At 64.3% G+C, this 23,155-nt stretch overlaps 2 protein-coding genes across 10 annotated transcripts in view; one reads left to right on the top strand and one right to left on the bottom strand.

Annotated features, from left to right (window-relative positions):
• BAIAP2 (BAR/IMD domain containing adaptor protein 2) overlaps nucleotides 1-7,857 on the top strand; it is an 80,883-nt gene extending 73,026 nt beyond the window's left edge. For 2 of the 4 annotated variants that reach the window (XM_030828281.1, XM_030828282.1), the window contains exon 14: nucleotides 7,250-7,712. In XM_030828281.1, the coding sequence (XP_030684141.1) occupies nucleotides 7,250-7,319 (70 nt within the window). In that variant the 3' untranslated portion in view covers nucleotides 7,320-7,712. The other 2 variants (XM_030828283.1, XM_003280947.3) reach the window with 2 other exon arrangements.
• Nucleotides 7,858-8,767: 910 nt separating this feature from the next.
• The window catches only part of AATK (apoptosis associated tyrosine kinase), a 48,185-nt gene continuing 33,797 nt past the window's right edge, over nucleotides 8,768-23,155 (bottom strand). For 3 of the 6 annotated variants that reach the window (XM_030828275.1, XM_030828276.1, XM_030828278.1), the window contains exons 3-14: nucleotides 22,797-22,941; nucleotides 20,217-20,296; nucleotides 19,545-19,663; nucleotides 19,336-19,423; nucleotides 18,236-18,369; nucleotides 16,658-16,742; nucleotides 16,445-16,566; nucleotides 14,880-15,029; nucleotides 11,895-14,517; nucleotides 11,630-11,777; nucleotides 11,067-11,309; nucleotides 8,768-9,928 (exon numbers count right to left, since the gene is read on the bottom strand). In XM_030828275.1, the coding sequence (XP_030684135.1) occupies nucleotides 9,888-9,928; nucleotides 11,067-11,309; nucleotides 11,630-11,777; nucleotides 11,895-14,517; nucleotides 14,880-15,029; nucleotides 16,445-16,566; nucleotides 16,658-16,742; nucleotides 18,236-18,369; nucleotides 19,336-19,423; nucleotides 19,545-19,663; nucleotides 20,217-20,296; nucleotides 22,797-22,941 (3,978 nt within the window). In that variant the 3' untranslated portion in view covers nucleotides 8,768-9,887. Of the gene's footprint in view, nucleotides 9,929-11,066; nucleotides 11,310-11,629; nucleotides 11,778-11,894; nucleotides 14,518-14,879; nucleotides 15,030-16,444; nucleotides 16,567-16,657; nucleotides 16,743-18,235; nucleotides 18,370-19,335; nucleotides 19,424-19,544; nucleotides 19,664-20,216; nucleotides 20,297-20,430; nucleotides 20,637-22,796; nucleotides 22,942-23,155 lie in introns of those variants that run through there. The other 3 variants (XM_030828279.1, XM_030828277.1, XM_030828280.1) reach the window with 3 other exon arrangements.

Raw genomic sequence — 23,155 nt, 5'->3', positions numbered from 1 at the left:
TCCTTTAGGGCCCAGCCTGGCCCTTCACCCCTGCCGGAGCTGGGGACGTCCCCTAGGGTCTCCTGCTCTCTCCGAGTGACACGGGAACCCCCCTGGGCCCTGCCCCTCTTTCATCGCATCTGGCCGGCCCCATCCATCCCTGTCAGGCAAGGGCAAGGTTGGGGAGGGTGGCTGAGGCTGGCATCCATGGCTGGGGCTGCAGCCTCCTCTGCCCCCAGCCTGTGCTCCGCCCTTGTCCTGGGCCTTCCTGGAGGGTCAGGAGGCCAACGGGAGCTGCTGAAAGGGGCATTGCTCGGTGCGGGCAGACTCGCCGCCTGTGGCCGGGCAGCGTCGTGCAGCCAGGCAGCCGTCCTGTGCTTTGTTTCGCAGTGGCAGCGGCACGCTGGTGTCCACAGTGTGAGGACGCTGACCCCGGGCAGCCGCTGCTCTGAAGAGCTTCCGCGCCTTCCCCCTGGTCTCGTCCGTTTTCCTCCTCAGCTCTCGCTGGTTTGTTCTTGGGTTGTTTTTCTTTTCCACCTGCCCCTTGCCTTTTGGTTGGTGACCCCAGACTCTGTGATCCCCCAGGGTCCATGGTGCTGCTCCATCCGCCCCCCACCCCGCCCCGTGTTTACGCGCCCCACCCTGTGTGTCCCAGCCTTTTGAGCAGAAACTGCCAGGCAGGACCTGCTGGGCCGTGCGGGGCATCCTCAGCCCCACCCTGCAGTGTCTGCGGCACTCACTGCTTTTCTAAGGCTCGCCGTGAGCCAGGTCTAAAGTTTGAAGAAAAAGAAAAATCTTAAAAAAAAAAAAAAAAAAATGAAAAACAGGAAAAAGGACTTTTTTTTTTTTTTCCTGAAAAACAAAAACCGATCTGCATGGACTCGGTGTGCGCTGTTTCTCGCATCCGACTTCCCCAGCGCGATGGCCTCTGTCCGTACAGGGAAGGTGCTGGGGTCCCTGCTCCCCCGGCCCCTGTGTAGGGCTGCACAGAGAAAGGGGGCTCGTGCCAAGCTCGAGGGGCCTCCTGAGGAAGCCGGCCGCTCCTGTGAGGGAGGCCGGGCCCGGGCACCTGAGGGCTTCTCCCTCCGGACGCTGCGGGCCAGGTGTACATAGAGCAGCGCGGCAGGGTGGCCTCGCCTCCCGTTCGGCACCGGCGGGAGCAAGGTCGGGGCAGGTGCTGCCCAGCTGGCCGCACACGGACATTCCAAAGACCTCCAGAGACCACCCCACCCCCACATTCCTTTGACCAGCCTTGTGAGGGCATCAAGGCTGCCCCGGGCTACCTGTCTGCTCCGAGCAGGGTGTGCGGGCCGGGTCCGGCCGGGGGAGGGCAGCTCTGGGCACGCCGCACCCACGCCCCCCACCTGGGGCAAACAGGCGGTTCCTGCCTGGTTCTTCCTAAACGCTCTCGTCTTTTTGTGTGTCTTGGTGACTTTAGAAACAAACACAGTGGACTCAGTGGCTACTGGTATTGTCTCTTCCCACACTGAACTCTGGGGAATTGAGTGCAGGGCACAGCCCGACTCAGCCTGCCTGCTGGTGGGAGCCCCTGGGAAGCTGCGGCGCTCCTTTATCTGATGTGGTTTAGCAAAAGCCTCCCGCACACCTCCCCGTGGCCTGGGACGTGGCTGGTAGTGTTTGTGTGGGAAGCAGCTCAAGATGCGGACCGTTTGACATTAAGGAGAACGCAAGGGCGGACCGGGCCCTGTGTAGAGACCCTTCCGCGCCGGCGTTCCCGCTCCGCTAAAGATTTCAAATCCAGGGGATTCCATGCTCAATGGATGAATGTAGACACAAAACAGCAACACTTGTATGAAGATGTAAAGTGCTGAACATATTTTTTTCCTGTTTCCTTTCCTTTTTTAAAAAATCTGAATTGTGCCCTGTACTGCAGTTACTTGTTTGAATAAAAGTTTTATTTATTGCACGAGTTGGGTATGGACCTCCTTCCGGTTCCCAGCGTGCGTCTTTGCCATGGGGGCCCCGCTGTGTGCCAGCTTCTGCCAGGTATTTTCTCGGCACCCAGTCGCCTGCTAGATAACCTGGGCTTGCACACAGCGCTGGCCCCAGTGACAGTCACTCACTCTGCCCGGGCTCTGCGGGGGGCTGGCTGTCTGCAGCCGAGGCAGGCTCCTGGCTCCCTCCAGGCCCGCAAGTGAGGCAGGCTCTGCAGGTGCCATCCAGGGAGAGCCAGAGCCCCAGCTGTGTGCCGACTCCGAGTGCTCCAGGGTTCTGGGTCTCCTGGCAGCTCGCCCGTGGTCCCCCCTCCTCTGCACCCCCGAGTCCTCAGACCCCATGCTGCCTCCAACTGAGCCTTGTGTTTCCTTGCAGCGCCAATGTGGAAGTGGCCAGATTCTGAGCCGCCTGACTAGAGTTAGTAAGTTGCCTGGCGTTCTTGTGCGGTCACTGGCCTCTCCAGTGGTTCCACAGGGCCCTCTGGCCTCAGTCACGCAGCCTGGGTGGGGAGGGCCCGGCTGCATGGCGGGGCCAGGGGTCCACCGAGCCTGCCTTGTGCTCTGGGTGCTGGGCCTTCTCTACTGGGTCTCCTCCTTGGGTTCATGGTCTCCTTCTCCCCTCCCGGAAGCTTGTGGGCTCTGGCTGGCTGTGCCCGGGGCTCCTCTCACTGTTGGGTATGGCTCTGGCCCTGACCTTCTGTGTGGTCCTCTCCTGCCCTGCTGGGCGCTTCAATTATAGTCAAACGGTGACCCCAGCAAGCAGCTGCAGCCCGGGCCTTTCCCGCCTGACTGCGGTGCCAGCTTGGGCTCCTTCGGGTGTGTGTGCCTTTGGGGCTGGTAAGGATGACAGCCTCGTGGGGACTGGCGGTCGGGGTCCTGGGGAGAACCCCGGGGAGCTCCATAGGCACTGGAGCCAGGTGTTGGGCCCACTGGGGACCGGGCTGTGCTGTTAGTCTGACCTTGCCTCTTCTGTCCCCCAAGCCCCACAACGTGGACCCAAGACACTGGCTCCATCCCAAGTGTGGATCTGCAGACCTGGAGGGCTGCTGGATCCAGGTTTGAGCTCACGCTCACTCCGGGGACCATAGGGCCACTATGGCTCCAATTCCAGTGGGACTCTGGAGTCCGGGTCTGAGCCCGTTTCCTCACAGGTTGAGCGGGCCACTTCCCTGGTGCCTGGTGTATATTTTGGATGTGCCAGGCTGTCCAGGAGCAGGTCCTCTGCCCTCATAGGGGGCCCTTGCCCACACCTTCCAATCGCCTGCACCTGTGTCTGGGCGGGTCCTGCTTCCCACCACTCTCCCATCCCCAAGTTCCTAGGAGGGCGGCTCTGTGAAGCCAGTGCCTGCCTCCTTCACAAAGGACATTGGTCCCTGTGTCTCCCTGGTGGTCACAGCAGGCATCCTGGCCCATGGGCAGCCAGGCCACAAGCAGATCATGGATCTGTCTTCTCTCACTGCCTTTCTGTTGTTGTTATTTGGCACAAATTCTGGAAGGTTCTGTAGAAAAATGCTCCTGAAGTTTGAGGACTGGATGGAGATGCTCTGGGTTGGCCCTGGCCGCCACCTTGCCTTCTGCCTCCATCCTCCTCCCTTCTGAGACGCTGTTTCTGGGAGGACTCTAGACCCCCCCCACTCCCCCAGGTCCCTCTGAGCTGAGGGGGCTGAACTGCCCTCGCCTGGTGAGGCTTGGAAGGGGTGAAGGCTCAAAGATGAGGCTGGCACGGCCTCTGTCAGGGACCACGTCCCTTGGAGGGCAGAGACCCCGGGTGGCAGTGCCAGTGGGGCAGTGGTGCTCAGCCCCAGCACCACTCCACAGCGCCAGGGGCCAGTTTCCCGGCCACGCAGTCTGCCTGGTCTGACAACTCAGCTGGGATTGGGGGTGTCAAAAGCCACTTGCAGTTGGTCAAGAGACTCCCCAATCCCATTGCCACCTTGTCATGCCCCAGCTTTGGGCCCTAGGAAGGGGGCCTTGGAATGACAGGAGGGGTGAGCACCCCTGGCCACTGTCCATACTCATCAGTGGAGGCCCAAGCGCCCACGCTGGACCCGATTCCAGAAGGGCCCACCTTCCGAAGACACAGAGAAACAGCTGACGCGAGAAGACAGAACAGGTGCTGTCTGCCCGGCTCTGGGTCTGGAGTTGCCCAACTGGTCGAAACGCGCTTTGTGACGGCTCCGTTTCTTCTCGGAATCCTTCTGCTTCATGTTCAAGTCGTTGGTGAAGTTGCCGGTTGGCCGGGCACCGTGGCCCACACCTGTAATCCCAGCACTTCGGGAGGCTGAGGCGAGAGGATCTCTTGAGCCCCAGGAGTTCGAGATCAGCCTGGGCAACATAGGGAGACCCCCATCTTGACAAAAAAAAAAAAAGTTAAAAATTAGCCAGGCATGGTGGCGCGTGTCTGTAGTCCCAGCTTCTCAGGAGGCTGAGGTGGGAGGATTGCTTGAGCCCAGAGGTGGAGGTTGTAGTGAGCTACCATCGCACCACTGCATTCCAGCCTGGAAGACAGAGCAAGACCCTGTCTCAAAATAATAATACAATTTAAAAATTACAAAAGCCACCGGTCTCACCCCTGCGGCCTTGCTTAGGAGCCTCTGAGGGTTGGCTCTCTGTGAGGAGACAGAGCCCAGGCCTCTGCATTCTGAGGCCAGCGCCCTGCCCGCCCGACAGCTGCCCCACACATGACGCAGGACCTTCTCAGGGTCCTCCGCTTTTGGACTTGTCTGGTGACTTTCCTTTGCTGACTGGAGAGGTGCTGGTGGTGTCATTGGGTAGTTCGTGGCAATCGCTGCCCAGGGCCATGTCCTGCAGGAGGTGGGGCCTGGCACATGCCCTCCGGCAGGGACCAATGTCTGTGGCTTCCGTGTGGTGACCTTGCAGTGGCATTGGGCTCCAAACTTTGTCATATTCTATTGGCTCAGTTAGGCCCCCACTCTCAGCACAGCGAGCTCCCCGCTGGCCTCCTGGGCGCATCTTTCCCAGACGGCTGGGGGGGTGGGGGCCAGGGTGGGGGAAATAGGGACGCCCAGCCCCTCCGCGTGGGCCTGCTGTCGCAGCCAGCCTTGGGCTCTAGCCTGTGCTCTCCCCATCCCCGCCGACCCCCTGCCTCCGTCAGGCTGAGATTGGACACAGCATTTGCAGCCCCAGCCCCAGGGTCCTCAGAGCCACCCAGTGTGGATGGTTCAGTGCGCTCCCTCTGGTCCCACTGTTCTGGGAGACGGGAAAAATGCAGGTTAGAGAACAGGCCTGCACCAGTGGAGGGCTTCCTACCCCTGCAGCTCCCCGTGGGGTCCAGGCGAGCGATGTGCCTTTGCCACCGACTTTCTGATGAGAATTGGCTGTGATTCGGGGCAGGAGTGAGAACCACGCAGCTGCACTGCCCTCGGCTGTGATCTGGGCCAGATCTAGGACCTTCCCTGGGAACCCACATTTCTTTTTTTCTTTTTTTTTTTTTTTAAGACAGGGTCTTATTCTGTTACCCAGGCTGCAGTGCAGCGGTGGGAACACAGCTCACTACTGCCTCGACCTCCTGGGTTCAAGCGATCCCCCCACTTCAGCACTTCAGCCCCCACATTGAGCTGGGACCACAGGCAGGCACCACTCTCCCGCACCTGCCTAATTTTTTTTTTTTTTTTTAGAGACGGGCCCACTTTGTTGCCCAGGCTGGTCTTGAACTCCAGGGCTCAAGTGGTTCCTCCTGCTTCGGCCTCTCAGAGTGCTGGGATTCCAGGCAGGAGCCACCATGCCCAGCCAGCCCCATTTCTAATCTCCTCAGAGCTCCCTCCGGACCCTGGGCCTGCGTAGGAACTCGGGGCACAGAGTACTTCCCTAGGAGTGGGTCTAGCCTGGCAGGCAGACAGGGCATGGGCAGACATCACTGATGGAGGTGGAATCCTCACCAGCGGGCCCCTAGGCAGCCCCTACCCAGGCCCCATGAAGGGCAAAGCTGCACAGATCAAAGCTGAAAAGAGCCGGGGATCTAGCAGACCCTGAGGCTCCAGCACGTTGAGAGTAGATCAAAAGATCCTTTCAGCCGGATGCCAATGCTTAGACGCCATCTGGGAGTCTGGGAGCCTTCCGCAGACCCGTCAGTCTCTTCCACGTGCTTTATTCTCTTAAAAACTCAGGCTGTAGTGTTTCAGGTTCTTAGAAAACAAAGTCCTCAGGAGGGCTTAGGGAGCTGCCTCTGTCCTGCGCCTCTTCCTGGGCAGCTGGACGGAGTCCTGCCTGCCCACCCCAGGGTTTGCTTCCAGCTGTCTGTGCCGCTTCCTGGGCAGCTGGATGGAGCCCTGCTGGCCTGCCCTGGGGGTTGCTCCTGGCTGCCCTGTGCCTCTTCCCGGGTAGCTGGACGGAGTCCTGCCCGCCTGTCCCCAGGGTTGCTCCCGGCTGCCCGGGCTCCTGTGGACCCAGCTGTGCCAGAGGTGACTCCGCTCCAGGTAACGGCTCGAGAGTCCAAGCACAGCTTTGCCAGAGCACAGTCCCGTCCCCGCTGCGTCTTCGTGTCCACGTGCCATCTGTGCTGTCACCCTTGGAGCTGCCTGACATCCCCCATCCTGTCCTGTGCTGTCCCCTCCGGGGGTGGGGACTCCAAAGAGAAAGGCCCAGGCGCCCCTCTCATCCGTGCTCATCTTGTTCCATTTCAACTTCTTGTCTCGAGTCGTATTTGTGCATCAGCTGCGGCCCCGGGGATATGGGGGAGGGCGCGGCACCCCTCTGGGAACAGGTGGCTGAGCCCAAAGCAGGGGAACCACTGTCTGGTCAGGGGATGGCCAGCTGCTCTGCAGGGCCCATGGGTGTCCATCTGCAGCCCTATGGGAGCTGCGAGCCTAACCTGCCTTCTCTGGATGCCCCCATGCCAGGGCTGGGCTGGGCATTCTGCCAAGCTGTGTCCCTGGGTGTGGGCCTGGCCTGGTGGGGGAGCCACCAAACTGGTGTGTGCCCGGTTCAGGCCTGTCTTGAGTCCACAGCCTCAGTGGGGATGTCGGCCCCTCAATGGGAGGTTGCGGTTGGTCTGCCCCGCCCCACCCTGCCCACCCACGCTGCTGGGAGGGTGATGGATAGGGGTGGGGGCACCCTGCCTTGTCTAGGGCATGTAGGGTGAGCTGAGGGTAATGGACTTGGGGGTCAGGCAGCCTTGCAGACAGCACCTGGCCCTCCCTGCCCCGCAAAGCAGCCTCTGCTGTCTGCAAGCTCTGTGCCCTGAGATCGGCCCATAGGCATCCAGCACTGGGGATCCCTGGGGCATCGGGCAGCCCAGGTGGCACAATTCACCCGTGGCTTCTGCCCTAAATTAAAACCACGTTTTTCTCTTTCAGGAATCCCTTTGCCCACGTCCAGCTGAAGCCGACAGTGACCAACGACAGGTCTGCTCCCCTCCTCAGCTGATGGCCACATCTGTAGCACTGCCCATCGGGTGGCTTCCCCCGCCCTCCCCATGTAGCCTGTTATGTCGTCATCTGTGCGTTCCTGTTTAGAGAACATCCCGGCCCCAGCTGCCTGGCCTTGTCCCACTTGAGTCTGGCCTGGACTGGATCCCAGCTGTTCTAGGCAGGGCCGGGCAGAGTGGGGCACAGGCCCCTGAAGGGCGAGACCCAATGGCTGCGCTGCCCAGGGCTGAGGGGCCGCCTCTTGAGGGTACACACCTCTGGTCACATGGCCGTGGAGCCCTGGGTGCCCCTGAGTTAAGGGAGGACATTTGGCCAACTGGTGGCTGGTGGCTGGGAGGGGAGCCCGGCTGCCCTGCTGCTTCTCCTGCCTAATAAACAGGCTCCTCCTGCACCAGGTGTGATCTGTCCGCCCAACGGCCAGAAGGCTGGGAGCACGGGGATGGGAGTGCCCGCACCCTGGCTGGAAGATGAACGTCCCATAAGCACGTAATTCCCTGCAGGTCCAGCAGCTGCACCTGGAGTGTGGGGTCTGGTCCCTCCCCATGCCCCTCAGTGGGGCTCTCCTGGGCCCCTCACTCCCACTGGCAATGTCACAAGGACCTCCCCAGGCCCCTCCTGCCTCTGGGCAGGCCCCAGCCCTCCTCCCTACCCAACCTTCCATCCAGAACCTTGCTGCCAGGGCCTCCCAGCTCGCTCCTGTGGCCAAAGGCCAGCTGTCAGGTGCTATGCGGGGTCACCAGCAGGGTGCCCACTGGCAGGTGGGGGCTTCCCTGCTCCTGGGCTCTGCCCCAGGACTCCTGGGTGGACCTCCCCCACCCACCTGCGCTGACTCCTGCAGGCACTGGGGAGCTCTGCTGGAATTGGGGGTTTTAAAACTTCATTAGCAGATTTGTGCTCTTCGATACTGTTAAGTGAAATACAATGTGGTGAGCTGCAGTGGTGACAACAGCCCTTACCTGGGGAGGTGTCTCCAGCAGAGCTCACTCCCGTCTACAGCCACTCACACCCCGGGGACAGGAAGCTGTAGAGTTGGCAGGGCAGGAGGGCAGCTGAGAGCTGGCCAGCGGAGGGTGCAGGGGAGCCTAGCTGTGCTCAACTCTCCTGCCTCCGCCTTCCGCCCTGGGCCCAGGGACAGACATTGCCCTCAGAAGGGCAGGGAGGAGGCTGTCCTGGAAAGGCCTGTAGGTCCTCTCCCTTCACCTGTCCCTACCAGGCCAACTTGGCCTGCAGGAAGGGAGACCTGCAGGGATCTGCCCCTGCGCCCCCAGATACAGCAGGGCCAGAACACCATCCCCTCCCCCAGGGTGTGCCGAGGACAGTGGGGAGGAGAGGGACAGCTTCCTCCTGGCCCCAGGAAGGGCTGTCATCGGGTTCCTACCCCAGCCACGGCACAGCCCCTCCCGTCCAGGACTTTATTGGCAGACCTCAGAAGACGACACACAAAGGTTTTTTTCTTAGCTTCATTTCTCTTAAAAAACAAGGAAGAAGAAAACATTGCACCAGCGTTCTAAGCCTCAAACAAACAAAACACAAACCCCCCTGCGAAGCAACAATAAACTTTACATCTCTTTGGCAACAATAACTTAAAATCACCCAACTTCCATTCACTCCAACCACAGCAGTTAGTTAGTTACAAAAATATTCCCTGTGCTGCCCTGCCCCCAGCTCCACCCCTTCCCCACCATCCCTCTCCCTGTAGGCCGGAGCCCCCCAACACTGACCGGGGCATGGGCCCCACTTTCCTTTGGCAGCTGGGGCACAGGACCAGATAGTGCCCTGCAGCGGGGAGCTGCCTGCAGGGTCCTGCCAAGGGCACCTCTAGAACAGGGCCCACGGCAGCAGGAGCACAGCCTGGAAGCCCCCTCCACCCCTGATCTTTTTGGTTGCCCACCATGGCCACAGCAGGACCCAGGTGGGAGCAGCCTATTCCCTGTGGGAAGGGTGGGCATACGGGTCTAGCTGAGTCAGTGAAGGGGAAACAGCCACAGACTTTGAGAGAAGGGCAGCGGAAACAGGACCGACACAGGCGCCCAGGGCCACTCCTTGCCCTGAGCCACCAGGAACCAGGCAAGGGCAAGGGCGAGGGCATGGGGTGGGAAGAGGCTCACAAACCTGCCAGTGTCTCAGGGCCATGCCTCGTCCTGTTTTAAGTGTCCTGTGAGCACATCGGAGGAGCCGCCGGACGGGGCATGCGGGGCCTCCGAGGCCAGGCAGCCAGCAGCGGCAGGCAGGGTGGAGGGTGGGGGCTGCCGTGCCCAAGGGCACTGGCCCCTTTTGAGTGTGTATGTGTGTACAGACACCCACTGTGGCTCCAGGCGTCCCCAGGGGCTAGCAGCAAACCCAAAAGCCCAGACGAATTCTGCCTCTGGGGCGGAGCATAGCCGATCTACCGTCCAGGGCCTCTCATCCCACGGGCTTCTCCAGGACACCGCGTGGGGCAGAGGCACCCGCATCTGCTGCCAACAGCCACCAGGATGTGGTCCCCACCTTCTCGGTCACCATCCTCGCTGCTGCCTGGCAGGGGCTCCGGTGACGCCAGCCTCGAGGGGCGGGAGCTGCCCAGGTCTCAAGCCTCTTTACTCTCACCCCCGGCACCTGCTTTGGGTCCTGGCAAGCAGGACAACAAAGTGAACACAGGGTCCTGAGACACCAGGGCTGCCTCTCCTGCAACTCCCACCTGGCCTCCATCCCTGGCCCACATACAGGCCGGGCCCCTTCTCTACAGCAGATCTGGCTGTGTCTAGGTGAGAGAGGGACCCATTTCTCCCACTCCTGTCACTGGACCCAGGCCAACAACACTCAGCAAATGCCTCCGAGTCCTGTTTTACACATAAGGAAACTGAGGGCCGGGCGCGGTGGCTCACGCTTGTAATCCGAGCACTTGGGAGGCCGAGGCGGGTGGATCACGAGGTCAGGAGATCGAGACCACGGTGAAACCCCGTCTCTACTAAAAATACAAAAAATTAGCCGGGCGTGGTGGCGGGCGCCTGTAGTCCCAGCTACTCGGAGAGGCTGAGGCAGGAGAATGGCGTGAACCCAGGAGGCGGAGCTTGCAGTGAGCCGAGATTGCGCCACTGCACTCCAGCCTGGGCGACAGACCGAGACTCCGTCTCAAAAAAATAAAAAAATAAGGAAACTGAGGCCTGAACAGGAAGGGGATGGCCAAGGTCATGCAGTGGCCTCCTGGTGACCTGCCTGCTTGTTCAGCCACACAGGGGGCACCCTGCACCAGGGGTGAGGCTGACAAGCCCTTCCCCCAAGGCTGCAGCCACAGGCCAGGACAACTAGGGAAGAGGAAGATAGCAGGGGGCCTTCTCCGAGGAGGTAGGCACTTGTCAGGCACGTGGGCAGGGGCTGTAGGGGTAGAGACACCTGGCAGAGATGAGCCCAGCCTGGGGTGGGGTGGATAGTGGAGGGCCATGGCCAGGAGCGGTGGCTCAGGCCCCCGGCAGGGCTCCACCTGGGCACTATGGGGCCTGGGTCTGCAGGGACATCTAGCTGGGAAGGTTCTGGTGGGAGGGGCTGCCACAGGTCTGGGGGGTAGGGTCAGGCAGAAGAGAGCCAAGTACAGGGAGAAGGCAGGGGCTTGAAGGCTAGGCGAGGGCCACGCTAGGTCTGGGGCCGGGAAGGGGCGGGGCGAGGCCAGGCTGGCCCGGCCCAGGACCTAGAAGGAGGGGCCCCACCCTCGGAGCTCCGTGTCCTGCCTCTCGCGTGCCCTTCCGCCACAGCCCCGCCCGGGCCTCACCTCTCATGGACTCGGCGTCCGAGTCAGACACGTGCGTGATGGAGAAGCGGGACGTGGACGTGGACGTGGACGTGGACGTGGACGTGGACGTGGGCGCGGGCAACACCGTGAAGCGCGAGAAGGGAGCGGGCGTGGGCGTGGGCGTGGGCGCGGCCGGGGCGCGTGCAGCTTGGTCTAGGGCCATGGCGAAGGCTGCCTTGGCCGGCATCAGCGGGAAGTCGTCGTCCCACGCGAACCCACTACCTGCAACCCAGGTCACGGCGTCACTCGCGCCCACAGCCTGGGACCCCGTCCGGCCCTGCTCCCACAGTCATGGGCCTGGCCCCGCCTCCCATGATGTCACGGGCCCACGCCCCACCTCCCATGCAGCAGGGACCAGGCCCCGCCTTCCGTGATGTCACGTACCAGCCCCGCCTCCCATGACGACACGGGCCAAAGCCCGCCTCCCACACGTCAAGGACCAGGTGCTCCTCCCATGTCACACATCAGGCCCCGCCTCCCACACAGCATGGACCAGGCCCTGCCTTCCGTGACGTCACGGGCCCGGCCCCGCCCCTGCTCACCCTCTTCCGCTGTGGAGCCATCTGGGGAGCCATCAGCCTGCTGCGGCCAGTTGGGGGCGCTGGGAGAGCTGGGGCTCCCCGTAAGGAATGTGGGGGGCGACTCCTTAGCGCCCGGGAAGGGTTCCCCGAGCTCCCGGGTGGGGCTTTCCTGGAGGGATCAGAGAGCACCAGGTAGCTCGGCCTCCAGGAACCGCGGCTGCCCCCACCCCTTCCTGCGGGAGCGCGACCCCCAGCTCCGGGCAGACCCCAGGTGGCGGCAGCCCACCTGGTCAAAGAGGTAGACGGTGACGTCGTCGAAGAAGGACACGGCCTTCTTCTTGCGTTCCAGGTCCTCGCAGAAGGCCTCGGACAGCAGGCTGGGCATCTTGAGCAGGCTGCGCAGGTTGCGCGCGCTCTGGCTCTCAGCCACCACCACGGGCACCGCCGGTGCCTCCTCTTCGCTGTCCTCGCTAGGCTCCTGGACGCTGTAGCAGCGGAGCTCCTCGTCAGACTCGTCGCTGTCCTCACTGTCCTCCTCCTCCTCCTCCGGCCGGCCCTCCAAGGCCGCAGGGAGGCTGGGCAGAGCTAGGCGGAGTGGGGCTCTGGGGGTGCCTGGGCCCCCCAACCGCTTTTGTGGGGCCGGCCCTGACAACAGTCCTGGGGGCCCCTGGAACTCAGAGCTGTTGCCTTCTGATCTCAGCGGAACCGGGGTCAGCAAGAAAAACTGCGAGCAGCTGGGGCTGGGCCCAGGCGGCACCTCGGCTGGGCCTTGGGGCTCCAGAGGCTCTGGGCCCGAGGGGCAGGTGCTGGACTCTGGGGAAGACCCTTCAAGCTGCAGCGGTGGGGGCAGCACCTCCCCCGGGCCAGAGCCTTGTGCCTCCCCGGAAACCCCAGGCCTGAGGGAGGCCTGCTCAGACGGCTGCCCAGTACTCGGCAGGCCCAGCTCTGGCCCGGGGGCTTGGTCCCCACCGCACTTCTTCTCTGGACCTGAGGTGGGCTCGGCCTCAGCCTCCAGATCTGAGAAGTAGGCAGAGTCTCGGTAGGGATTCTTCTCGTTGAGGCCACTGAGGGAGGTGAAGAGCCGCCTCTCGGGCCCGGGGCCCTCGCCCTCTGAGGCCAGCTCTGCAAAGACCTGGGGCTCACACCCTTCCTGTGCCTCCTTGAGCACAAACTCGGGGGACTCATAGTTCTCGGTGTCATAGCCACTGTCCAGCGCTCGGGGCAGCCCTCCAGAGGGGCCGGCGGCGGACGGGCTGAAGACTTCATAGCCACCATCACTGGCTGAGGACGGGATGTCCAGGGAGTCCAGGGAGTCGGGGGTCCCCACCTGCTTCTGCAGAGAGCGGAAGGCTGGCACCACATCCGGCCTCTCAGCCTGCAGGCCGTCGCTGGATGTGTCGGTGAAGAAGCCCGAGGTGGCCTCAGCGGTGTCCTCGTCCTCACTGCTGGGTGCCTCCACCTCGGGGGAGCTGCTGCCGCCATTCAGGGCGGAAGCCAGCTTGGTGGCAGACACCTCACCACCAGTAGCAGGTGTGGGCGAGTCAGGCAGAGCGTCAGGGGCGTCGGGGGCACTGGCCTCCTCTGAGGGAAGTGGGGCTCCCTCCTGGGATGGGGAGGGGACGGAAGGAAGGGGCAGGCGGGGTCCGGCGGTGCCCTCAGCCTCCGTGGCAAGCTTGGGCTCTGCCTGCGGGTGGTCACCCCCACTACCGGCTGTCTCTGTCCAGGAGGGTGTGACCAGGCAGGGAGCAGGTGCCAGGCCCTGGGCAGGGCATAGATGAGGAAGGCTGGGGCAGCAGCCTGGCTCCTGGGCAGAGGCTGCCTGGAGCCCAAGCAGAGGCTCTCCAGGGTACGCTGGCTCGGGGGAGGCCCCTGGGGTCTGCTTTGGACTGGGGCAGCCCTCAGCGTGGCAGCCCACAGAGCTGGGGTCCCAGGACTCTGGACAGCGGCTGCCGCTGTTGTTGTTGGCTGACACGTTGGAGCGCCAGTGTCCGCGCTGGGCAGCCCTCCGCGCTCCCACCTCCTCCAGCTCATCCTCGCCGGTCAGCGGCAGCGGCGGTGCCCCTGAGCTCCCCAAGGGGGACGTGCCCAGTGGGTCCTCGAAGAAGGGCGGACAGAAGGCGGCCACGCCCCAGTCTGCATCCTCGGCTCCGCCCTCCGCCAGCCTCTGGGGCCCCGCCGAGGGCGAGGGCGAGCGTGAGGGGCAGAGCGGGTCCCGCGCCAAGCTTCTGCGAGGGTAGCTGTCGCCGCGGCCCCAGGTGACGTCGACGGGTGGCCCGTGGCCCAGCAGCGGCTCCATGGCCAGCGAGGCAGCCGTGCTGCCGTCAGAGTCGTCGTCCTGGTCCGCGGAGGCAGGTGGACTGGGGGCGCAGCCGGCGCAGTCAGGGTCGTGGCCGGCGGCGGGCGCGGCCTCCTCTAGGCGGATGAAGTACTCGCTGCCCAGCGACGGGCTGTGCGCGCTGAGCACCGGAACCACGCCCGGGGGCGCGCCGTCAGGGGTGCACAGCTCCTGCAGGCGTGCGGTGCGGCCCGGGCTCAGCGTGGCCGGGAAGGCCTCCGCGCCACGGCCCGCCTCCCACTTGTACTCAAAGTTGAGGCCTCGGCTGGTCTCGGTCACCGTCAGCACGTCATCACCGTCCGCGTGGAAGCCGTCGCCCGCGAACTGCTCCAGCAGCGGGAAGGACGAGGCAGCTGCGAGCTCCACCACGCCACCCAGCATGGGCCCCGCCATACCGGGCCCGGGCCCGGGCCCCACGCCGCCCCCGCCGGGCCGCAGAGAGCGCCAGCGCCGTTCAAACTCCTCCTCTGCTTCGGTGGCGCCCTTGGCACACAGGTAGGACAGCAGCAGGTGCACCTCCTCGGCTGTGGGCCGCTGCTCCGGCTGCAGCCAGCAGAACTGCATCACCTCGTACCTGCGAGGAGGTCCCACGGGGGCCACATCAGAGGCAACGCTGGCCAGGAACGCGTCTCTGGAGCAGGGATGGGGTTCCCCTAACTCCCAGTGTCTTGGGGGCAAGGGTATCTCCCACTTGACACCCCAAATCTGCCAAGGCAAGCCCAGCAGCGTGGGAGCAGGAGGTGGGCTGGGCACTTCCCTTAAGCCTTCCCTCCCTGTACACAGGGGTGCAGAGGTGGCGGGTGGAGGCCCTACCAGAGGGGAGGGGAGACCAGGGAGGGCTGGAACCCCAGGGGGTCAGGGTGAGCCGCCTCTGCCTGGGGATCAGGATACCCCATCTCGGCCTGGCTGTCCGGGACAGGGCGGTGGGGCCCTCACCAGCGGTCCGACAGGGTCAGCTGCAGCTGGGGCTTGGGCAGCTTGAGCTGCTGCTCCCGGACCGCGTACGCCAGCACCTGCTGGTCCGAGTGCTGGGGATAGGGCTGCGTGCCCAGCTCAAAGAGCTCCCAGATGGTCACGCCCAGGGACCTGTGGGGCAACAGCCATGAGCCAGGGCTGGGCACAGCCTGCCACAGCAAGGGCCGCGCAGGATCCCCGGGGCGCCGAATGGGGCAGCTCCCGCCATCACGCCAATGCCTCAGGACCAGGGCCTTGTACCATACCAGCCACCCCTCCCTGAGGACAGCCCTTCCTTTCAGCAGGCAATGTGCACCCTGCCAGGCCTAAGCCCAGCACCTGTGGAGCCTGCACATAAAGGCCAGGCTGGCCGAATCCATCTGTTTGTCCGCTCATTCATTCATTCACTGATGCACTGAAGACCAGACACTGCCCAGTGTGGGAGCTGCCCTGGGGGAGCTGGAGGGCGGCCTTGGAGCCCAAAGCAGGGTAGGGCCCACACCAGCAGGGGGCTGAGGGAGGGGGGGAGGGGGAGAGAGGGGGAGGGAGGGGGGAGAGAGGGGATGCCTCAGGCCAGCATGGGCAGGGCCAGGTAACAGGCAGGGGTGCACAGAGCATGCGGGCGGGTAGGGTAACTGGGGTCTCCTTCCTGTGAGCTGTGGCTTCACCCAGCCACTTTGGTCCCTGGCTGTCCCAAGAGGCTGCAGAGTGAGACAGAGGTGATTTGGCAAGACGTCACCATGACCTTGGCCAGAGCCCTGTGACTGGAGACCCCAGCCAGCAGTGGGGTGGGCAGGCCAGGAAGGGGCACCTTGGTGGAGAAGTGAGGAGGGGACAGTGTCCATGATGGGGCACAGTCAAGTGGCTTAGGGGAGGCCCCAAAAGCTCAGGGAGGGGGCCTGGCCCATGGGATCTGAGAGTTCCCAAAAAGCAGAAGGTAGCCAGACCGAAGCCTGGGAGTGGTGGGGGCAGTGGGGGAAGCAGCAGAGGTGAGGGCAGGAAGGGGCGCCCACCCCGGGGCAGACCACTCCCCTGGGCGGCTCGGCCCTGCCCCTTCAGAGGCTGCACCAGGTGTGAATGAACGCTTCGGGCTGGGCACTCAGGATGGGGGCTTCCAGGCTGCAGTCGTGGGAGATCCCAGCACCCCCACCGTCAGCCCCTCTGCCTGGCACGGCCTGACCTACACTCCCGTGAAGGCAGCCAACACCCCGCCCGGACCCTCTCCCCAGGGACAGGTACTCACCAAGGCCTCCATCCCAGGACAGACCCCCCCGGCATGCTGAGGACGGGCTTTTGGCCCTGTATGTATGCTCTGACCCTGTATATATGCTCTGACCCCACCCTGGGGTCCCTGGGGCACCCTGTCAGGGTGGTATCTCCACCAGTGTGGGGTCGCCACCCAAGCAGCCACTTGGGCCACTGGCGTGTGGCCACTACAGGTGGCTCCAGCAGCCCCCCAACCTCACTACTCGTGGCCATGATTTGACATGGGTGGGCAGGTGGCACTTGGCCTCAGCCCCTCACGGTGCCACCAGGGCTGCACTCACCACACATTCCCGCTCTTGGTCTGGTCCACGACGAGCAGGTTGCTGTGCACCTCGTCCACTAGCTCCGGCGCGATCCAGCGCAGAGGCACCCACAGCTGGTCAGCGGTCACGAAGTAGTCTTCCTGTTGGCACAGGGACGGGTCACCCCTGCCGGCGCTGGCCCCGCCCCTCATGCCCAGCCCAGCCCACCCCACCCCACCCCACTCCACTCACTCTGTACTTGCAGTGAGCCAGGCCATAGTCACCGATCTTCACCGTCAGGTCAGCCGTGAGCAGGCAGTTCCGCAGGGCCAGGTCGCTGCAGGCAGGGTCAGGGGCAGGGGCAGGGTCAGGGGCAGGGGCAGAGGCAGCAGGGTGTGCTGGGCGGGGGCGGGGGCAGGGGCAGGGGTAGGGTCAGCAGGGCATGCCAGGTGGGGGCATCCAGCACAGGGGTCTTTTGCCAACACTTGGATGGCTTACAGTCCAGGCTGGAAGGGACGTTGGAGACACTGCCACCCCCCACCCCTGCCCAGGGCCCTACCCTGTGCCCAACCCTGAGACCTGGGGAGGGACCATGTGCGTGGGCCTCAAATGTTACAGTGCAGACAAGAATGGGGCCTAGAGAGGATGAGGACCTGCCGGAACCCACCCGGACCCATCCACGCTTCTCCAGGACCCTCTCCTCCTAGCTCTACTACACTATCACCCTCGGCTCCCCAGGAGGTGGGAATTGATGGGGGAATTGATGGGGAAACTGAGGCCTGGAGTGTCCCAGGGGTCCTGCTGGCTGCCAGAGTCCAGTTTCAGGGTCCAGCCCTGCCATGCCCACTCAGAGCTGGAGCTCACTCTCACTTGAGCCACCACTGGCCCCAGGGTTGGGTAGGGTCTGGAGAGAATGCCGGTTACCCCTGGCACTACCTCCAACCCAGCCTGCCTTGGCTGCTGGCTTTGACCCCCTGCCTGGCTGGTCACGTGGGTGTGAGGAGGCACAGGGTACTGGGTAGATATTACCACACCTGCCGTATTACTTCTGTGCTCAGGACTCAGGGTGGGGACAGAGGCCAACCCGGCCTGTCCCTCCCCACATAAAGCCCATGTCTGTGTGCCAGGGGATCGCTACAGGGCCACATGTCCTGGGGCTATGGGGTGGGGTGGGGTGGGGTGGGGTTGGGGGCAGGGCAGCTGGGGCCCAGCAGGCAGGTCGGGAGGCTGGCAGCTGCCCTCTTCAACAAAATCACTGATGCTGGAGTCGCCTGAGTCATCACTCAGCACCAGGATATTGTTGGAGAGGACGGCCGTGCGGCATCTGGGGCTGACGGGGCCACGTGTCCTTCGCCACTTCTTCCAGCATGTCCCCCCAGGGTCCCCAGGGGCTGGGCATCCTGGACATCCAGGACAGAACCCTCCCTCCAGGGTTCTGTGAAGCAGGGCCTGCTAAGCCCTCCCTTTGGGGCTTGAGGGGGACAGAGTGTGGGGTTGGCGTGGGGCTGCAGGATGGTGGCTGACTGCCTCGGGGACAGAGAACAGGTCAGCTCGACAGCGCGCGTTTCTTCATCTAAACCTGCAAAGCGGGTGTCAAACCATTGTCTTCCCAATTTTACAAAAACGTCATAAAATCCCTCTGCATAGTGGTTGTTTGATGCTGCATGAGATGAACCTGGCCGGTCCTCTCGACCCCCTTGAGGCAGGACCTGCCCTATGCCCTTCCTTCAGGGGAGGGGCTGAGGCACAGAGAGGGCTCCAGTCCAAGGATTACAGCAGGGAGGGGCCTGGCCTAGGGCTTCCTGGCCACTGGCCTGTGCCCGCCCTCACCTGTGCACATAGTTGTTGCGATGCAGGTGCAGGATGCCACAGGCCACCTCACAGGCCATTCGCTGCAGGGTCAGGGGGTCGGGCGCCATGGACTCCGCCATCCGGCAGCTCCGCAGGTAGCCCTTGAGGTCCCCCTGCAGAAAGGGGGTGTGGCGCAGTCACCAGCAGGCTGGGGACTAGCCACCCTGGGAGGTCCCCACCTACCTCCCCGACTCCTCCACCCCTACCCACAGCTGAGGGACAGCAGCTGCCCAGAGCAGCCCCGCGGCCTGAACAGTGGCCGGCACCCAGCAGTTCCTGGAGAGGGGCCATGCCCCCCAGGGCTGGGCTGGACTGAAGGCTTCCTCTCCACTGCCCCTCAGCCAGCCCCGGGCAGCAGGAGTCCCTTGGCCTGTGGTAGAGAGAGAAATGGAGGGCCCAAGTGGATCTGCTTGATGGAGCCTGGGGCTGGTGGTCAAGGGTTGGCCAGCAGCCCCTGAGCTGCCGAAAGCCCAGCCCCTGGGACGGTCAACGTCAGGAGTCCAGATGCCAGCGTGTGAGGGCCCCTGTCCTGAGGGAAGCCAGCAGGGGATCCAGCCCAGCCATGGGCAGCCTCGGCTCAGTGCAGGAGCTGTGTATGTGGAAGGCGGTAGGGGGCTGGTCTCCGGGGTGGGCAGGTCCCCGGTGGAGGGGGGGTTGATGGGCAGGCCCAGGACTCCAGGCAGCCTGGGGAAGTGGCCAGGCCCAGCCCCCCGTGGCGAACACAAGCCTGAGTGAGGCCGTGGAGCCCAAGTGGGCCAGTGGCTCCCCCCCCCAGTTGGCCCAGGATGCCTCCTCCTGAACCACAGGGCACACGGGCAGGTGAGCAAGCAGCTGGCAGCTCCCCAGGGGCGCAGGGAGCCCCAGCCCAGGCCTGTTCTATGCCCAGCCCCCACAGTCCCTCCCCAGTGAGGCTAGGTCTCCCCACGGCCTCCTCTGGAAGGTGGTGGGGCAGGGTCCTTGGGTCTTGGCTTTAGGGAGGATGTGAGGCCCCCAAGGATGGGGTGGCGCCAGACGCTGGCAGGGCAAGGGAGGGCCCCGGCTCAGCAAAGACCCCAGCATCCCCCCGGGCAGCAGCTCACCAGCGGGCAGAACTCCATCACCAGCAGGTAGGGTGTCACCTCGGTGCACTGGGCCAGGCACTGGAGCAGGTTGCTGTGCTTCAGGGCCCTGCGGGAGTGGACAGGCGGCCCCTGACTTGGGAGGAGGCGGGGAGGGGGAGGTGGGCCGAGCAGGGGAGGGAGAGGAGGGGGCCGCACATCGCGGGCCTTTGTGCCCGATGGCCTCCCACCTGTAGGGCTGCGCCTCCTCCAGGAACTGCATCTGCTCCTGCACGCTGGCACTGGCCTGCAGCTCCTTCACCACCACCTGGGCACTGCTGACGCCAGAGTTCACCTCCCCCAGGAAAACCTGTGGGACAGACAGCATCACCCGAGGCTGCTCTGCCTCCACAGGCCCCGGCTTCCAGGCCTTACTCTTCTCCCACCCGCCCCACGCCGGCCTCCAGGACAGGCCCCTTCTCCTCCTGTGCCCAGTCCACTCATTGCAGTGCGAGGTGTAGGTTCCGGACCCCTCCCGACAACCCTCCGGCTGTAATATTCTGAGTCTTTTGTGTTACTCTCCCCTCAAGGTCCCCCGCTGCCCTCTCTCTCTCTCTCTCTCTGGGGGCTTGAAGTGAGGAAGAGGGACCCAGGTGTCTTATTTAGGCTGGGGTCGGGGGAAGGCCATGAGCAAGAGGCTGCTCCTCTCCCTCCCAGGGCCCCTCCCCAGGTACCTCTGACCCCAGGACTCCCTAGGGAAAAGGAGATGCAGCCAGACCCTGAGGACCTCCCTGGGGAGCAGGGCCCAGAGGCCGAAGAAGGGACCGTCGGGCCTGGGGTGGCTCCTAGGAGGAGCTGGTCTGCAGCCCTGTGTCCCTTCTTCCTTCCAAGCAAGAGCCCTCCCTCCCAGGCGGGACACGTACCTTCCCGAACCAGCCATGGCCGATTTCCTTCAGGTACAGGAGGCTGTGCCGGCCCAGGTCCGTGGACTTGAGGAGCTGCACTGTAAGCAAGCAGGCGGTTCAGGGACCCAGTGCGGCCTCCGCACCCCCCAGCTTCCTCACCCGGCCCCTGGAGGGGCTGCCCGCTTGGCCTGTTCTGGGGAACTGTCCTGAGTCCCTAGCACCAGCTGGCAACCTTGGGGCCATCAGGAGCCAGGGTCTCTCGAGAGCAGAGGCCGCTGCTTCCCAGAAAAGCCACGGAGCTGCAGGCTCCATCCGGGCATCTTTCTGGCTAGGTCTGGAGAAGGTGCCTGAAGCCACCGGGATAGCCGGGCCAGGGACAGCAGGGCCCAGAGCCGGACCCGTCACATGGGCTGCACCAGGCAGGCAGTGTGGCTGAGCAAGAGGCTGGGGCCACGGCACAGGGAGGGCACTGGAGCGGCCCACCCCCACCCTGCCGCAGGCTGGCATCCCACGCCGGGCACACCAAAGGCTCCTTTGTTGGGGGCTGCTTGGCACAGCCCCGCACGGAGCACACTGGCCCATTCTCCCCGAGGGCCAGGCCGGGTGAGGTCAGCGGAAGGGTCAGTGAGGCCTGGGAGGAAGGGGCCAGCGCTGGCAGAGCCCACTCATGCCTGCCCACGCCCTGAGGGATTCCCCGAATTCTGCTCCCACGCCAACTGCCCAGAGGGCTGACAGGGCTGGGTCTGAGCCTGGCTGCCAGGAGAGCCCAGGGGGAGGGGGCTCCTTCCAGGGCCCAGAGACCCAGAAAATGTAGAGGTGGGGCAGGGCAGAATTGAGCATGTGGGCTCCCTGGGCGCTGTGTCCTGAGCCCAGCCTGTCTGGACAGCCCTCTCTCACCCTGGGGCGTCCAGGCCCACACTGTCCCTGAACAAGTGTGGGGGTCCTGACCATGGGTGCCAAGACAGTTCAGAGGCCCTGGGCACTGCCAGAGGCAGCAGGCGGCCGTCCTTCTCTGCAGTCCCCAGCGGGTGGGGCCATTGCCCAGGTTTCTCCCCGCTGACCTCTGGGGCTACTTTTCTGGCCTCACCCCAATCTCTCTCCTCTCTAGAAGCACATTCCCCCCAGAAAACTGAAACCAGAGCTGCAAAAGTAGACAGGTAACCAGTGCCTTCTTTCGGGCCCCTGTTCGCCGACCCCCGTCCCCACGACAATCCTCCAGAGGTGGCTCTGAGAATCTTTGGGGGCCAGGCACATACCTGCCCCTGGACCCAAGGGCAGTACCCCCTCGGATGGTCCCTGGCAGCTCGCAGCAGGGTCAGCACAGGGCTCAGGGACCCCCACAGCCATCCGGGAAGGTCAGAGGGCCTCATGCGCTGAGTGGGTGGCTGCAGTCCTCCGCGCCCGGCCACAGATGTGCTCAGAGCTCAAGTGCCAGCCCTGATTCCTGACTAACTGGGAACCTGTCCTCCAGGAGATGGGGCAGAGTAGGACAGGTGTTGAGGCCCTGGCTCCAAAGCTGGGGGCTGGGAGCTGGGGGCCCTCTCTAGGTCCCAGACCAGTGCCTTGGGCCTCTCAGCCCACGATGAAGGCCAGGCTCTCAGAGCCCAGCCAGGCACAGTTCATAGCCAGCTCTCAGGGTCCAGCCAGGCACGGCTCAGAGCAGCTGAGGCGGCCTGCATGGCACCGCGGTAACAGGCCCTGGTGCCAACAGAGCCCCAACAGGGCTGGCAGGGGCCCCTCCCACTGGCCTGACACCCCTCCTGCCTCTGTGTTCCCAGAGGAGCTGGGGGTGGGCAGTGATGGGGGAAGCCCCAGGCTAGAAGCTTCCTGGGAGGGGGCCTGAGATCTGATAGCTCTGGAGGGACCCCCCACCCACCACCCAGGCTCCAGGACAGAACTGGGAGGTCCTGAAGCCTGGCCATTCACCCCCAGCCTCCCCAGCACATCCGCCCCATGTGAGTGGTCGGCCTAGAACCCTAGCATGGGGGCAGATGAGGCTGCGGCTGAGGCCCTGCCTGCACCTGCACTCCTGGGTCAGCCTCACCCCTCGGCCCCTCCTCCCAGCCTGAGTGAAAGGCCGATTCACCACCCACCCACACAGGCCCCACCAGTGCCCCTCCTCCCACCATGCACAATGGAACCCGTGTCCCTGAAGGACTGGCACTCAAGGGGGCAGGAATGTGGGGTCAAGCATCCCTGGACTGCAGAAGAGCCCCTGCCCCCAGCACATGGCCATGTCCAGGACCAGAGAGCCCGTATCCCTGCCCCGGTGCCCACCCCTGCCCCTGTGCACAGCAGCCCCTTGGGCAGGGGAGGCTGGAGGCCGAGGGCTGTCCTGGACCCTGCCAACACCTGGCCGGCCCCCAGGCCCAGGAGAAAGAGGTGCATGCACCTTTGGCCCCACAGTGCAGCCTGTGACGCAGCCACAGGGAGTCCAGGGCTGCACGCTGCGTCTACCCCACAGGCCACTCCCAGCCCTGTGCTGCCCCCGCGCCAGAGCTGAGTCTTCCGGTCTCCCTGGCTCCCCCAGGTCACACCCAATGCCCAGCACCTGGGCCCCGGAGGGAGGCCAACCCCATCTCCCCACCCAACCCTCACCTGAGCGCCCAGGCTGCTTGGCCATGGGCAGGGAGACCTCCGTGAGTGGCAGGACGTACACATCGGGCCCGTTCTGTGCTGCCGTGGCCAGGGAGCCCTGCGCCAGGTCGGCCGCGTACTCATCCCCCTCCGCATTCTCAAACTCCTGTGGGCCGGGCCGGGCATGAGCAGGGCTTCTCGCAGGTCGAGGAAGGGTGTGGCTGGGCCTGGAAAGGCCCCTTTCTTCCAGGGCCCAGCTCCCAGGGCAGGGCAGGAGGGGGTGCTCGGCCCAGAGTTGGAGCCCCCACCCCTGCAGGCCAATGGCCCAGCACCCCTGCTAACTGCCCTTCCATCTGTCTCCTCTCACTGACCCCCACGCC

The sequence above is a fragment of the Nomascus leucogenys genome, chromosome 14, assembly GCF_006542625.1.
Source record: "Nomascus leucogenys isolate Asia chromosome 14, Asia_NLE_v1, whole genome shotgun sequence".
Taxonomy (NCBI): domain Eukaryota; kingdom Metazoa; phylum Chordata; class Mammalia; order Primates; family Hylobatidae; genus Nomascus; species Nomascus leucogenys.
Note: the sequence above shows the minus strand (reverse complement) of the source record. Positions and strands in the feature narration are given on the sequence as shown.